This window comes from Pyrgilauda ruficollis, unplaced genomic scaffold (assembly GCF_017590135.1).
Source record: "Pyrgilauda ruficollis isolate IOZ18807 unplaced genomic scaffold, ASM1759013v1 scaffold4, whole genome shotgun sequence".
Lineage (NCBI taxonomy): Eukaryota > Metazoa > Chordata > Aves > Passeriformes > Passeridae > Pyrgilauda > Pyrgilauda ruficollis.
The window spans coordinates 22,162,516-22,178,807 of record NW_024525489.1 but is presented as its reverse complement, the minus strand read 5'-3'; the positions used below and the strand labels follow the sequence as shown (position 1 = coordinate 22,178,807).

The following is a 16,292-nucleotide window of genomic DNA, read 5'->3' as shown; positions in this document are numbered from 1 at the left end:
TGTGTGTGTGAGTCAAGGGGATAATCTCCTAAATTGTATCCTAAATTGTATTTTAGATGTAGGAGCTCTAAAGGTTGTCCAGGCATAATCTATACATCCCTTCAGGCCCAGATTTAGCAAAGCATTAATGCATGAGTTTATGACCTATAATTTTCCATGGGCCCTAAATATGGGCATGTTAAGTGAAGTGCTGGATTTGTGGCCTGAGTGACTTCTTTAAAAAGAAATCCCTTATGGAACCTTTCAAAGGTCATACACAAATAGGTCTCAGGTAAGTCAGTGAATAACCATGAGAAAATACAGTATACAAATACAAAAATACAAGTATCTCAAGGCACTCAAAATTTCAGTCACTTTAAAGTTACATATCTCTGACCTAAAGGAAGTCCACCCATAAATTTATAGATTGCTGGGCGTAGAACTGAATGCCCTTCACATCAAAGATTTGGTTTGAAGCAAGAAAGCAAACAAGCAAACCAAATTAAAAAAAATAGGAAGAAAGAGAAAGCTAATAAGGGGAGCCAGACAGAATGACTCTCTGGCCAGAGAAAGCCCTTGAGGGCTTTAACTGGTTGTGAATCTTGAGGTCGTTCCCAAACCAACCATAAAAAAAGTTAATAATCTTTGTATGTGATTCCTATCTTCTAGAATGATATTCTGTTCTTGGAAACCAATATGTTTTTTTGAGTCAAATAGTTCAGGTGACTGCCTTACACACTTCTTCTCAGGACAGAATTTTGAGTCAGTTTTTCAAGTGAACCAAGTTAATTTTTGAATGAAGTAGTTTAATAATAAGGGATCATTTAAACCTTTAAAATACACACTTAGCAAGAAATAGTTTAGATGTATGAAACATTCTAGAAAAAGCAGTGGGTCTAGGTGTAAAGAAAGATATGTCATTTATTTGTTGAACTTTGCTCAAATTAATTACAAACCAGCACTACTGTAACACTCTGGAACTGCCTCATACCTACACTGAAGAAACATTTGTTTGAAGATCCTGATTCTATGAACATTTATGCCATACGCTTCCCATGTGATGCTGGTCATTCACGTCGGCTTGGGTTCTTGTAGGATGGGTCACTGAAAAGTATGACTGCATCCCCTTCCTACTGTGAATGAGAATTCTTTCACATCTGACAAGTGTTCCAAAATTTTCCAGAGCAGGTGCCATAAAAGTCTGGATAACATAAATTGATTACTATCATAAAATATTATCACATAAATTGAAACTATTACAATTTGTGTCTTTTAAAACTAGATCCTGTCTTGTAATCTGTACTTCCTTTCAATTTCCTACACTCCTTATTTCCTTTTTCATACTCATTTTCCCTCAAGAGAACATATATTTTGTTGCCATAGCAGTATTTCCCTACCTTGCAATTTTATCATCATGGCTTTCCTTCAGGTTTCTCTAAGCTGCAAGCAACACCCACCCAGCAAACAGAGGCTTCCCCCACCCCCAAACCTCTTCATTCCTCCAACCTCTCACTACTTAGTAACTTCTCAACAGCGTATCTTTATCTTTAAATACAGACACACTCCAACATACTCTTCCAAAGTACTCTGGGCTAAAAACAGGTGTTAATTAAAAATGCTGATAAAAGTCAGTGACACCTGTTGTTTCACATTTATTTTACTCAACCCTGTCTGTTAAATCCTAGCCTTTATTGCATTAATTCGCTTCTGCTTTTCTTCTTTTCCAGCTTTATCCCTCTCACTCTGGTGATCATGTAAACTTAACAGTATGTCTTGAAAGCTGGATTTTATTGAGCAAACATATCAGCATGTCTACACACTAAAGACAGCTATATAACAGAGGCCCAGTATCATTGCTGTGGTTAAGGATGAGTTGCTGCCTTTATAATAATCCCTATTGTGTACGTGTGATATCTCTGCAATTTTGAGCTGCAGCAGATGGAAATTTGGTATTAAAGTTAGGATGAACAGGCCCTTTTCCTTCTTGGCTTTCTATGAGGTACAGGGCCAATTCTCCCTCATGCCTGACATTGGATAAGATGTGCTTTTTTAGTGCTAAGTCTTCTCGGAGAAAACATATTAGCTCAGTATTTTCTAAAGCTGGCTGCCTAAAGATAAATATCTACTCACAGAATCATGGTGCAGGGCCAAAATTTTAATCACTTGCTGAATTATGGGTCCATTAGAGTACATTTACCTTTTCCATCCATGTTTGTTAATTACCAAATTATTTCTTTATAATAAAATAATGCAGTGTAATGCTCATACAATTCCCACACATAACAGCTCCATTGCAGAAAATACAGCCACGGAAGAGACAGACAAGATATTGTCTGGAACTTTGTATGAATTTCTGCACATTTTTGAGGGAGCAAATGGAAAATTATTGAGTCTGATGTGCTTTTTCTGCACAGCATCATGTCCAGAACATAAAACACAGAAACAGCCTTTTGCTGAAGAGACTGAAGGCACTCCTGACCTAATCCCTTGCCATTAGCTGGGAGAGAATATTAGAACAGGGCAAGCATATGGTGATACTTCCCTAAGTAGTCTCCCAGTCTCCAACAATTTGCGGTTCAGGGATTTGCTGAGCCAGAGGTGGTTTCCAGGCTGGTGTTCCTCAGTGAATTCCTCTTCTCTGAACCTTGCCTTTGAACTCACATACAATTTTATCATCCACAACATCCTGTGGTAAGGAGGTTCATATTTTAATTATATGTTATGTGAAGAATCACTATATTTTGAAATGGCCACGTGTTAGCTTTGCTTGATGACCTCTATTTTTTGTATTAGAAGAAGCAGTGAGCAGTCATTTACTGTGCTCTTTCTCCCTAACACTCACAATTTAATAGATCTCTATCTCTGCTGCTCCTCTTTAGGTCAAGGAGTTCTAGTCTATTTAACCATTCCTTTCACTAAAGCTGTTTCATGCCTTTAATCATCCTGGCTGCCCTTCCTAAAGCTTTTTGAGTTCTACTATATCTTTTTACAGATTGTGGGACTCCAAAACTACGCACAAAATTCAGGTGTACTGAAGTTCACTGTTTTCTTGTTTAGCTCTTTCTAAGAATTCCTAGTTTGCAATGTGCTTTTTGTACTTCAGCTGAGCACTGAACTATTTTATAGCTGTAGAGCTACAGGACCAAAATCTTCTTCCAGAATAATGTTGAGCTCAGATTGCAGGTTACACATGAAGTTTGGAGTCACACACCACTGTGTACAAAGTGCTTCACTTTGAATTTATTTACCTTTAATTTTACCTTCAATTTTGACACTATGTCATTGTATCCTGTGAAGCCCTTTTTCTGCTCTTCACAGCAGGTCCTATCTTTACTAGTGTTAATAATTTAGTGGCACTAGCAAATGCTGGCAGCTCACTGTCTGCTCCTTTGCCAGGTTACTTACAAGAACAGATCTGCTATACTTATAATTTCCATTGGTGACTTCCATGACAACTAACCATTTACTCTTACTCTATTTCTTACCTTTTAATTAATTACTTATCTATGAAAAGGAAGCTTTCCTCTAATCCTGTGGCAGCTTAGTTTCTTGAAGACATATTGGTGACAGACCTTCCAAAAAGGTCTTCAATGGTCAAACTTTCATCAGTAGCAGCTGGATAGCCATTACTCACATGATTGCTGACATCAAAGAATTTGAGTTTTGAGATGTGACTTGCCTTTACAGAAATCCTGCCGACTCTCCCCCAATATGTTATTTGTCTGTATGTTCACACATTTTTAAAACATAGTTTCTACTAATTTCACTGGTACAGACGCTGGACTTACAGGGCATAGTTCTCCAAGGTCTCTCCAGATCTAACTTAATATTTTCCCTGGTTTTGTCCTTAGGTGCTAAGGTCATTCTAAATGTGAAGTTACACACCACACTATTTCAGATGTTTTATCCTTTACTACCTTTAGAAATTCTGAATTAATTTTACCTAGTGCTGGTCATATTTATCTATCTCTAGTTGATACTTCAACATGTACTTGTGCAAACCAAGAAACATCCCCATTCTCTCCTATCTTGGCCAACTGGTCAAAAGGAGATTTTTTAAGAGATCTACATGCCTGTCTGCTTTTTTTATCTTTTTGTAAAACTTTCTTGATATATTTTTTTAAATCTATGTGCCTCTCTCATTCTATTACAGAAACTATCTGAGCATCTAAGATCTTTCTGTTAACTGGCCGGTAATAATGTGATACAGGAGCTAGACATTTACAGTGCAAATCATTCCATTTATCTTCAAACAGCTTACCTTTACATGGCTAATTTAAGCTAATTAGGTAGGCTCCTTTTGTAGTTAATTGATAGGGATAGGTACTGACGTTTGACTCTTCACGCTTATCTGAGATATCTCCCTTCAGTGGGATTACTCATCCTTTGGGTGCCCATGTCTTTTATCCTAACTACAGAGGAAGCCCAGATGAGCATGTAGGACACATAAATTCTACATTATTAAGGCATCAGAGGTGCACCCCCCAAGACACTACATCCATTTATTGGACAAATGACTATTGCTGACTTTTTTTCTAAATTTTCCTCTTGGTGTTCTTTCCTTCACAGGCTCTTGGGTTCTGAAGAACCATAAAAGGCAGATCTGCATTTGAAGACAGCCTAGGGCTGCCTGACTATTCAGTTAGCTCTTCCTGCAGGGCACTGGATGGAAATGGGAGAAAAGTCAGAAAAAACTCTGAGGGAGTGAGAGAAAACTCTGATCTGATGAGCTGAGCTCACAACAGAATATTGCCAGACGGTCCACATACAGTAAAGGGAAGTGTAATGGTGGGGCTCAGGAAGACTTTGAAGATGGAGAAAAAGTGTCTTGGTAGAGAGATGAGACACGAATTGATTGGGAAAAACTTTAAAGAGAAAAATAAATCTTAATTTCAGTTCTTGATTAGGACCTCAAATTAGAGATTTTTGAGGTTTTCACTGTAAAAAAAGATGGTATTAGTGACTAGGTGGAGTTGATGGAGAGGGAGAAACTGATGACCTGGGAAGGATTACAACAGCTGCTCAAGGATAGAGATATGTTGCTAAGAACAAATTTTTGAGGGGTTTGTCCAAGAATATGATGCATTTGCATTGTTTCTGCAGTCAGTGTATGCCTCAAGATTTCAGGGAAATTGCACAGCTGGTACAGCAGGAAAAAGCCACCTTACGAGATTATCAGTTACACAACACAACAGTGGTCTCAGTGTGGGCTCAGCTTCTGAAAGTAGCAATATCAAAGTCAGATTAACCAGCAAGTGGGAATAGATTTGGCACAAACAGTATCAGTCCAGTGTCGCTATTTCATGTTCCTTTTTTCTAGTGCAGCCCCATGGGTGGGGACATAGCAGAGAACTGGATGACTTCTAGCACTCCGGGCCACCAAATTGCATCTGCTGCTGGCTGTGCAAAGTGGCTCCAGATTATAGCAGCTCTGGGACTGCTCTAAGTGTGTCTAAGGGGCCATTCTTCCTATCCTCCAAGCAATGTCTCTCCCATTAAGTTGAGCAGCAAATCTTGCCCAAATCTCCAACAGCAATTTCTCATGGTTTATCTTCATGGCATTTTGTTCTAAAGCAGTTATGTCATGTAATTCATTGTCCCCCCACTCCAATATTTTGCTCATTATTTCTTACATTGTAATCATTGCCAGAGAATTAAATCCTAGTAGCATCAAAGTATCTGACTGAAATTGAAAACTGTGTTGGAGCTGGTTTAAGAAAAGAAATCATAACAACATAGGACTGAAGCAAAGACAGTCTAAACTTTTTATGAGATCTTTAACCTCTTTAACTGCAAAAATATCATAGTTCCATTAAATAGGTGCCTTTATTTCTTGTTTCTAAAACAGGTCAAGAAGCATGACCAGGGGAATCTTTTCATGTGTAGCTCCATCACAGCAATATAAATTCTCATTTATCAGTGCTGTGTTAATATGAAAACCTTTGGTTTTGATCGTTTTTCAAAAGATGACAAAAAATGACTCTTCAAAGTCCTCTCCAGAAGGTGCTACTTTAGTGAAAATGCTACTACTGAACTTATTCCTATAGAGATGAATTCTGTTCATGTGGCCACCATAGAGAACCTGACTGCCATCAATGATCATTTTATCTGAAGGCATAATTTAATGCCTAATAGGTTACCTTATGAATATAAAAGACATTCTTAGTCCTCAACCATGTCATCATTAATGTTTATACATATTTTGTGACACACTATGTACCAATATAATTATAGATTCTACTTCTAGGGTGCTCTTAAAAAGGATCATAAAAGCTCTTTGCTCACTCTGTCTCTCAGTTCCATACAGTTGGCAGCAGATGGGATGGAGAACTATTCCTATAGAGCTGAGGCATTTTTTTCACCTTTGATTTAGGGTCCTATTTAGGATGGAAATACTCACAGCGAATATCTACTTTGGAGATTGCAGTGTAGTGATACGGGAACCTGCTTACCAAAGGGTAGTTAGTACTGCATTAGTGATGTACCTGCAGGGCAAAAGAGCTTTACTTTAGCTTTTCAAAGGCTGTCTTGGACTTAAGTGATAACTGTCTGTGTCCAGGCATCATGTCTTGTAGTATAGAAGGGCACTTCAGAACTCTTGAATAGTGAAGTGATTCATAAAGATCAGTGGTGGCTGGAAGCAGGTCTCCCCTGATGCTAATGACCACTTACCTTCTCATCTTCTTTAAGAATGTTTATTTACAAAGGAGGCCTATCAAGTCCTGTGTGCAAAGTGATAACACTTGATGAGTGTTCTGCCCAATATGATGATAATTTTTTGCATTTACCCAGTAGCATCTTACATGGAACACTGTGAAGAGTAAAACACTTCTGAGATTTGTGAAGGAGTGAAAATAGCAAAAGTAAAAACATGGTGGAGGTTCTCATTTTTGGATTCATACAAAGGAGAATCTTTCATTAATCCATCCAAAATTCTAGCAGTGAATATGATCAGAGTTGCACTTTCCTCTTGAAAGGTGAAAAAGCACTATGTTGTTATTTACAACAAAGCTTTGCTTTGTAGTTAAACATATTTTTACTATAGGGGGAAAAAACCAAATTACATTCTCTTAATGAAATTACCAGATTGAAAGGTGCAAGTGGTTTTGAATCTTAGTATTTTTCCATGCAGGAAAAAAAAAAAAGAAAAATAAAAACAATCCTTAGACTGGGTATTCACAAACACAAAAACAAAATTACAAAGGAGGAAAGGGCACAGCAGAACCACAGAACTGTGGCTGCATCTTAATTCTTCAACTCCTGTGCTGCATTTCAAACTTTACTTTCTAGTCCTGTTTTCAAAAAATGGAACAGAACAGAGCAGGCGTGTGCTTGTGCCAGTGTGTCCGTGTCAAACAAACAAGATAATTTCATGCATTAGAAAATATGACAAGTACAATTTACAAATGCTTGATCAGAGTGAAGCTAAGCCATGAGTCAGCGATGCCGCAGTTAACGAGTGCAAAATGGTTCCGTCCCATTCCGTGCTCCCTATGCGGCTACATGAGGCTATGAGACAGAGGCAGGAGGTGCTGCAGCCGCTTACACAAATACACCTAGCAAAAGGGTGGGGGCAAAAAGGGAGGTTACAGCTCCCCAAGGCTTCCCAATAAATCCACCTCTGCTCAACATTTTACATAATGATATAATGCATTATATTATTATAAGCAGTGACATCATAATGAAATACCAGAGTGCTACTGAAGTGGCAAGGAACACCTAAGATACATTTCTGTACTTGTAATTCAGTTCCTGGATTTTTTAATTATAGATAAGGATTTAGAGGGAAAATAATTATTCATTCCATAAATACTGTTGTAATGGATCCCTGGCATATAATTAAGAGTCCTTTAATTTTAATTTTGTATACTGAATGCTTGTTTTTGGAGGTATTCCATATTTTACATTCAGGGCCTGCAAAGCTCTAAGCTTCTATTTTAGTGGAAGCTGAAGATGATGTGTGGTTTGCAAATTTAAGAACTTAGCTTTTATAATGATGGATACAAACAACATGGCTGAATCCAATATATTGCAAATAATTTTCCTTCCTTCTAATTGCAATCTGCTTCAATTGTGCTGTCAGTGTTCCTTTGCCCATCTCAGCTTGGATGAAGCATCTTCTTTCTAAAGTGCCCTCATGCCTAAAGAGGGAATCTCCCATCACTGCATTCAGCATTTTCTAGAAATTGACCTCATTGATGGTAGAAAAATAGATAGACTATAATCTCCCTGAAAATGTGAAAATGGATGTCCCCAGTTATTTTCAACTGAACATACAACCTTTTGGCCTACAGTAAAGAGTAAAATCACTGGCACATGATTTTTACTTGGTGAGGATAACCCTTCTGAAAAGGTAACTGTATTTCTCAATTCTAGTAAATACAGACACTCACAGCTTTAAAAGTACAACAATAAATGGAACTTTTTTGGCAGACTCAGTAGGCAGGTCAAAGACTGTCTCAGCATGTAGAATGAATTAATATTTCTCTCCCGTGAGCTGGTCCTTCTAAAAAGGCTTAAGGCAGATTGGTGGGGTATTCAAAGGAAAGCTGGAGAGCGGGGTGAAACCTTTTGTTTATATGAACATTTTTCAGATTTAGATCTTGAAATATTTAAGCATTTTAATGTTTTAATCTTGTATGAAAGACTCCGCCCTTCCCTGTCCATCCCTGATGTGTCTGCTCTCCTCCACAGCCCACCACACACATCCTAAGCTGTCTTCTCCCATTTGGCTCTGTGCTGCTATTCTGCCCTTCTTGCAGGACACTGTACATTCCCACACCTGCCTTCAGACCTTTGTCCCCAGCACCTTGGCTTTTACTCATGCTCCTAACCCCACTTCTCTGACTTCCTACCAAACCTCTGAGCTCTTCTCCTTAGTTCCTTGTCTTCCAGGTTTAACTTCTGTGAAGCTGCTGCTTGCTCTTTATGAAGCCCAAATGAACTGCAGAAGGCCCTACTCCATGCCAAGAAATGCTTTTTGAATATGAGCCACAATTTCACTGCATATAATTTAGAAAGCACTATGCTTCCTCCATTTGCTGCACTAGGGTACAAAACGATCATTTTGATTTAGTCTCCTCACACTCACAAGAGAGTAACAAATGCCCCCTAATGCTGCATCAAGTTTACAATCTCAGTTTACAGGGCTTCTGCATCCAAGTCTTCTGGTTTGGTCATACAGACACATCCGTTGTGATGAAAAAAAATCACTCTGAAGAGATACTCTAGCTGTTTTGTAACTAGCCTGCAAGTATTCAATGCTAAATGAAAAAGGGTAAAAAAGTGAATAAATCAAATAATAGAATCATAGAAACATCTAATATCCTGAGTTGGAAGGGACCCACAAGGATCATGAAAGTCCAGCTCCTGGCCCTGCACAGGTCAGCTCCAAGAATCACACCCTGTGCCTCCAAACACTCCTTGAGCTCTGTCAGGCTTGGTGCTGTGACCACTGCCTGGGGAGCCCTGTTCCAATTTAAAAGCACCCTCTGGGTGAAAAACTTTTCCTAATATTCAACCTAACCCTCTCCCAGCACAGCTTCAGGCCTTTTCCTCAGGTCCTGTCACTGGTCACCAGAGTGAAGAGATCAGTGCCTGCCTCTCCACTTTCCCTCATGAGAATGTTGACCACAATGAGGCCTTCCCTTGGTTTCCTCTTTTCCAGGCTGAACGAACCAAGTGACCTTCTGTCTGCCAGGGGACTGCTTTCCATCAACCAGGATCCCCAGGTCCCTTTCCACGGCACTGCTCTCCAGCCTCTCATTCCCCAGTCTGTATTTTTTCTACCCTCTAGGACAATGCATTAAAAAAAAACAAAAAAACCCCCCCCGTTTGTATGGTCTCCCACAGCTGTGGGCAGCTTCACCTCCAGTTGAGCTTTGGCCACACAAATTTTCTCCCTGCAGTGGTGAACAGCACCTCTGTATTCCCTCCATGTCACCTGACCTTGCTTTCCCTGACAGACAAGTAGTGTCTTGGGACTCCCCATTTTCAGTGTCCTCATGGGCATAACATGGTGACCTGAGAAGGCAGGAGCATAATTCCCTTCTCACTTTTCTCCTGCTCTGAACCCACAGCTGTAAATCAGGCTGGCAGGAGTGCCTTGCCTTGCTAGTCTATCACAGCCAGATGTAATAGCAGCAGCTGCAACTTTCATGTGTCTGAATTAGTGGGCACTGTGCCTCCCTATGATCCTCCTAGACATTGCATCATGCCTGGATGGCATTCACTCACCCAGAACCATGGTTTACCATTCCCCACAAATCTGTAGTTCTCTCTGCTTAGCCTACATTTAAATCATTCTAGTCACTTAAGAAAACATCTAAAAGGAAATAAACACCAATTAAGGCACAGCCACTTTAATGCAATAATGATCATCTCTGAACATCATTTCCTTGCTGTCTATCAGATAAATCTCCCATATTTGAACATTTAATTTTGTACTTAGGTTATGTCTTCTGAGATAAGCTTTAAGCATTACCATCTGTTCTGCAGCAATCACATGATCCTATCACTTTGATTTGGTTGAATACAAAATCCCTTTGAAAATAGGAAAACAGCAAAATAACACATTTGTTCCAAAACCTGCCACAACTGTAGATTGTTCAAGGGCTGCTTTACAGTGGGAGGTAAAAGACATCAGGAGACTCTCGTGCACACCTCCTGCTGTGCCCCACGCTGTCCAGGCAGTGCTCTGCCACTGAAGGTTCTTGTTTTAGGAGGATTGAGTCAGTGTTTCAGCTGCAGCCTCAAGGGCTGGCAGCTCAGCCAGGGCCCCATGCCTCTGCATGCCTGCTAGCATTTGGAAGCAAATCCTGAGTCAGAGGGAACACACCTTTCTCTTGCAGATGTAAGAGCACTAGAGTTACACCTCTCAGCAATCTCTGAGGCATTTTTCCTGCATCTGTCCTCTGCAGGCAACTGGCCCACGGCCACAACAAGTTGGCCACTGTCACAACAGCATCTTCCCTGCTGGTTTCTAGGAGAAAGGCAATAACAGAGTTTGTACCCACTGTTGTGGCCATGTGTGTTAAGAAAACTCCAGTGAAGGATTGGTGCATATTATGCAAATATTGGATCATTCTTCTACAAGGAATAATTTCCCCACTGGAATGGACCTGTTCACCAGAAAGATGATCCTCTTCAGCCTCAAAATGTAGAAGACGATACAGAATATTTGTCTTCTAGATTTGAAAAAAAGCACATTCTGTGCTATCAAAGTAATTTCCTTTGCCCATGCTGACAGTGTAAATACAATCTGGATGAATCACTGCAAAAGGGTGCATTGTCAGTCTTTGCACTGTGTCCATCTACACTCCTTCTCAACAAGATGTTACAAACATTGTATCATTAAGAAGGTAATTTCACCTTATTTTTATCCACTGGATAATTCCCAAAGGGAATATCACAGCTGTATTTGTGAACAGGTTGAACTGCTTCATATCAAAATTTATAATGGGTTGAAAAAAGTACAGCAGTAAAGCAATGTACTATAAATTCTTGCTGAATTTGTTATTATTTCTCGTCTAATATCAGAGCAGCTTCCCTGTGAAGACAAGGCAAGGAAGTTGGGGCTGCTCAGTCTGGAGAAGGGAAGGTTGTGTGAAGACCCCATAGCAACCTGCCAGTATCTGAAGGAGCCCACATGGAAGCCAGAGAGGGAACTCTGTCAGGAACTGCAGTAGAAGGACAAGGAGTAATGACTACAAAGTGAAAGAGGGGAAATTTAGGTTGGATATATGGAAGAAATTCTTTACTGTGAGGGTGGTGAATGGCACAGGTTGCCCAGAGAAGTTGTGAATGCCCTGTCTCTGGAAATGTTCAAAGCCAGGTTGGATGGGGCTGGGAACAACCTGATCTAGTGGAAGGTGTCCCCGCCCGTGGTGGCTGGGTTATAAAAAGATGATCTTTATGGTCCCTTCCAACCCAAACCATTTTATGATTCTATACAATTTACAGACAAATTCAACACTGTATTTTCTCCTCTTATTTTAATGGCATTGAAAATCACTGGAACCTGAATTTACATATGAGAATTTTAAAAGTGAGACTAACAAAACGTTCATATTTCAGTGTTGCAAAGACAAAAATGTCTTGGACCATGCAGCATGCTTTTGTATTCTAGAATCTTTCTAAACTCAGTGTTTTCTCCAAGCTTCTAAGTTCTTTCTATAACTAATCTGCAAGCAGTTGGTGAATATTAATCTCTCAGAAGCATGGTATCTTTTTTCTATCAAGCTAAATGGGAAAGGGTGATTCATTTTAAGTGTATTGATGACAGAAGAGCTCTGAATAGCACTTTATCCGCATTACTCTATTTGAAAGGAACAAAGTGCAAGTTAAACAAACATTAACAATGAATGCATTTTTTTCAGGGGTGGTCCTCTTAGAAAACGTTAACCACATTAAAGTAGGTAGTTATTGAAATATGCAATTAATTTTAAGTTGATAGAAGCTGAAACTGTCACTCACCTGAGCAGGTGGTGGAAGAACCTTCTTGCATATCTGCTGATGGGGTCCCTGTACTCCAGCACAGTTCTATCCAAGAGAGGCCTTGTTGGAGCATAAAAGGTTCCAAGGCTTGCCTCAAGCTGTGCTGTGGAATTCAAACACAGCAGCAATGAAACAAGTGAATTAGTTTCAATTACAACAGGTTGCTCATGTTTGCAGTCAGTCAAATTCCTCAAACAGTGATGAAATGTGATGTTGTTGAAGGACAGATGAAATTAAAATATGACAGATTGTACAAACAGAATTGTGCATATAAACTTTGGCTTGGAGGCACAGCTGACAATGACTTTGAGCAACAAAAGCTATCAAAAGGATAAAGAAGTCTATAACACATCAAGTTCTCACCAGCAGCCTACAACTAAAAGTGACTCATGAGACTAATACAGTGTGAACAAGATTGTCCAGTAGAGATCAACTCTCAATTAGCTCAAATCGTCTTTGTCCTCTTAGGCAAACAACAAGGGAGTTCAGTTTTTCAGGGATTATTGTGTTAGGTCAGCAGGTAACAGAACCCTCTTTGTGAAGGCCTTGAGGTCTAAGGAACCTCCTTCGGCCCACAGTTCTTTAAAAATTTTAAATAAAAGGGTCTAGAAACCCTAAGGGTTTGACAGCATGTAGTGGTGGGAAACAGGATAACCTCTCTTGTAATCAATAAAATAAAGTCCTTTTGTTACAAGTTCTCTCTTCTTTAAATATTTTCTGACTGCTGTACTCCACAGCTCAAGCTCTTAGGCATTTTTCTACACATTTTTAATACAAAATTATAAACAATAGAAGAGTACTTATGTGTTCCACACGCTTAGCTGAAAGGAAATTAAATGATCAATAATACTTATACTCTTTGACTTCTGCTTCAGAGTTAACAATGTAATACAAGGCCTTACAGGCAAAAAAGGGAGAATTTAAGTATTTGCTGTATATTTATGTTGCTCTACAAGCAAAATATAACCTGTTGTCTCATTAGGCAGACAGAATCTCATTGATTTGCCATTATTAATGTTTGTTTGAATTAGGCATTTCTGTATATAGTGACAATTACTCTTTACTTCCAAGCATAGTTACATTTGATTTTATTAGGCTTGATAGCACTAAATGTCCTAATAGCACTGTGTTAGTTACCCAGACAAACTGTTAGAAAATTAGTTTTGTGTTATCTCTAATCTAGATCGTAAGATAAGTCGAACTTTAAAGGTATTTTCTTTCAAAGCAGCAGTCAATTTAGATTAAAATAGAAAAACAAGCCAAACTCCCTTGCCATTGCTGTTTTCTTGACAGCATGTTTTGAACTTCTGAAATATTTCAACTGACATGGAATATGAGTGACTACTGGCACAGTTATACATTCATTAAATAGCCCAGCTTGATGTTGAAGGCAGGATAAAGATCTCAAAGATAACTGCCCCATCACTATAAATAAAAGGTCCCACTGGGTTTTGTTAATAAAAAAGAAAACAAATTACCATGCAAAATTTGTTAGATTTAAATAGAATAACTCCTGGATGGAATAAAATTCCTTCTTCTGTGAACAGTGTTAGGCAGCTGCATGGGGGAAACACACAGATATCTGTTTATAATGTACATATTTTTAGAAGAGTATCATAGCCAGCCCTTTTCACAGGCCCTTTTCAAAGCATGTTTTATTTAGAGTTTATATGTTGTGTTTGCGACACAGAGATTTTTTAAACCAGATCCCACAAAATGCTGATGGTTTGGCAGCAATGTAGGACACCTTGGAGTTTTTCTATCATCAAACACACCAGAATCCTAAGTATTCTCTCTTCCCACAAAAGATGCCTGGTCTCCAGCTGTCTGCCTGCTAGACTGGAGGATAACACCTTCACTAAATCAAGGCACTTCAAATCTTGAAGTCTACTGAGTTTCAAGATAGACAGCAAATCAGGAGGAAGGCACCACACCAGGCTTTAGCAGAGACAGGGCTAAACTTAAAATTCATAATTTCTTCTGAGGGACCCCAGCTACTACTGCAGGGGGCTGGATTACAGTAAGGACAAATGCTTTAATCCTAAAGGAGGCAGCAGAGGATAGTGTATTCAAGGCCTTTGCATCTTGTAATGAAAGAATGACCCTTTGAAAGCACCTTAAAAAACATACCAAAATCTCTTGTCCCCACTTCAGGAAAACATCTCTCCTTAACCTGGTGCTGTCTCAACCTGAATATAACACAAATATTTCAATCCTGTATTAACTAACCTTCTTCTGTAACATAAGCTAAATTTATAGAATGGAATGAAGTTACAAAATATAATGCTAGTGCTATGTATATTAAGTAATGCCTATAGCATATATATATATATTACAATGTGCATTATTTTAGTGTCACTATTGATACAAACTAAAATGTAGTCAATGTACATTGGTCCAGATTTTATTGAAATTACTTGTCTACAATGACATGTGATTATGAGGCACCATAATCTGGCTGTCTGTGTGGAGTCTCATTATGGTCTTCTTTATACAGTCAATAAAAACAGTCATAATCCACACATGAATTACCAAGACACCACAGAAATCCATTAGAAATATAAAGTCTCTTACCTTCTCTAGCTGGTGTAAGCTTTTGTTTAAGGAGGTGGTTGCAAATGGCACTCAGGCAGATAAAGCACCGCTGACCCATGGTGTTCCAGTTCATGGTGCTCAGGACATTAATTGCCTCCTGTATCTCATCGTTACGAATGTACTGGTGGATGATTTCCTCAAGGCCCAGTTGTCCTCTTGTGAGTACACCTTTAACAAGAAATATTACAACCAGAGATAATGGGTTCATACTTTTATACAGAGTATGTAAACCAGTAGCTGACTCCTTTTCAGCACAGTTAAAAATAATTGCCATAATTTAAAATTAGGCTGATGGGTTTCAGTATTAAATTTTAAATAAAAGATAGCACCTTACTATCTTGGCATACTTAGCCTGAGGGTGCCGGTCAGCAGACAAAAATCATCAATGAACTTCACACATGGATGTTGAATGAATGTAGCCAAAAGTCACTGGTGACAACATTACATAATGAAATTTGGCTTAAACAAGATGGAATAACTTTATTTGGAGTTTATCACTATTGCAAGGTAGGTAATAAATCAACTTTCACAGCGTCTCCTTCCTGTAGGGAAATAGTGCTGGACAACACTAAACCCCAGCATTTGTCTCACACAGATGTATCTTTGCATAAAAGCGTAGAGCAGCTCCAACCTCAAAGCAACCTCTTACTCAATTACTCTCCATATTGCAACTGCTCTGGAACATCCTTCCAGCCTGGCAATATTCTCTAAGTGGAGCACTTTTTCTGAGGGGATACCATGGAAGTTATCATCATCTTGATACTACAGACCTTTGAATTAAAACTGCACAGGAAACCAAGAACAAGCTTGCCACACAGATGTTTCTTGACTTGTGGATCTCAGCTTCCAAACAGAAAAGCTGATAAGAAGCTGCAGGAAGTAATGTTATTTATTGTCTCTGACTAAACAAATGATCATGTGACATTGGCCACATACAGAATTTTAGCAACTCCTGCTCACTTTGGATCGCTCTGATGGAGTACTCTTTATCAGCACTCATCCAAATATTAGAAAGAGACCACAATAAATTTACTGTTTCTCTATCTTTAAATAAAAACATAATTTTTAGGTTGGTTGTTTTTTTTTTTTTAATTTAACATTTTCTCTATTTATATTCTGATGTTGTTGTTTCTGATGAGAAAGGGAACAAGCTGAATTTCAATACTGGTATTAAAACCATAGGACTGGCTGAGGTAAACAAGGCCTGGTAACAGAGAAGAGCA

The 16,292-nt window shown here is 38.9% G+C and overlaps 1 protein-coding gene across 1 annotated transcript in view; it reads right to left on the bottom strand.

Annotated features, from left to right (window-relative positions):
• LOC121358534 (WD repeat containing planar cell polarity effector) overlaps positions 1 to 16,292 on the bottom strand; it is a 146,851-nt gene that overhangs the window by 50,315 nt on the left and 80,244 nt on the right. The window contains exons 12-13 of the mRNA XM_041476774.1: positions 15,049 to 15,237; positions 12,454 to 12,577 (exon numbers count right to left, since the gene is read on the bottom strand). Coding sequence (XP_041332708.1) covers positions 12,454 to 12,577; positions 15,049 to 15,237 — 313 coding nt within the window. The remainder of the gene's footprint in view (positions 1 to 12,453; positions 12,578 to 15,048; positions 15,238 to 16,292) is intronic.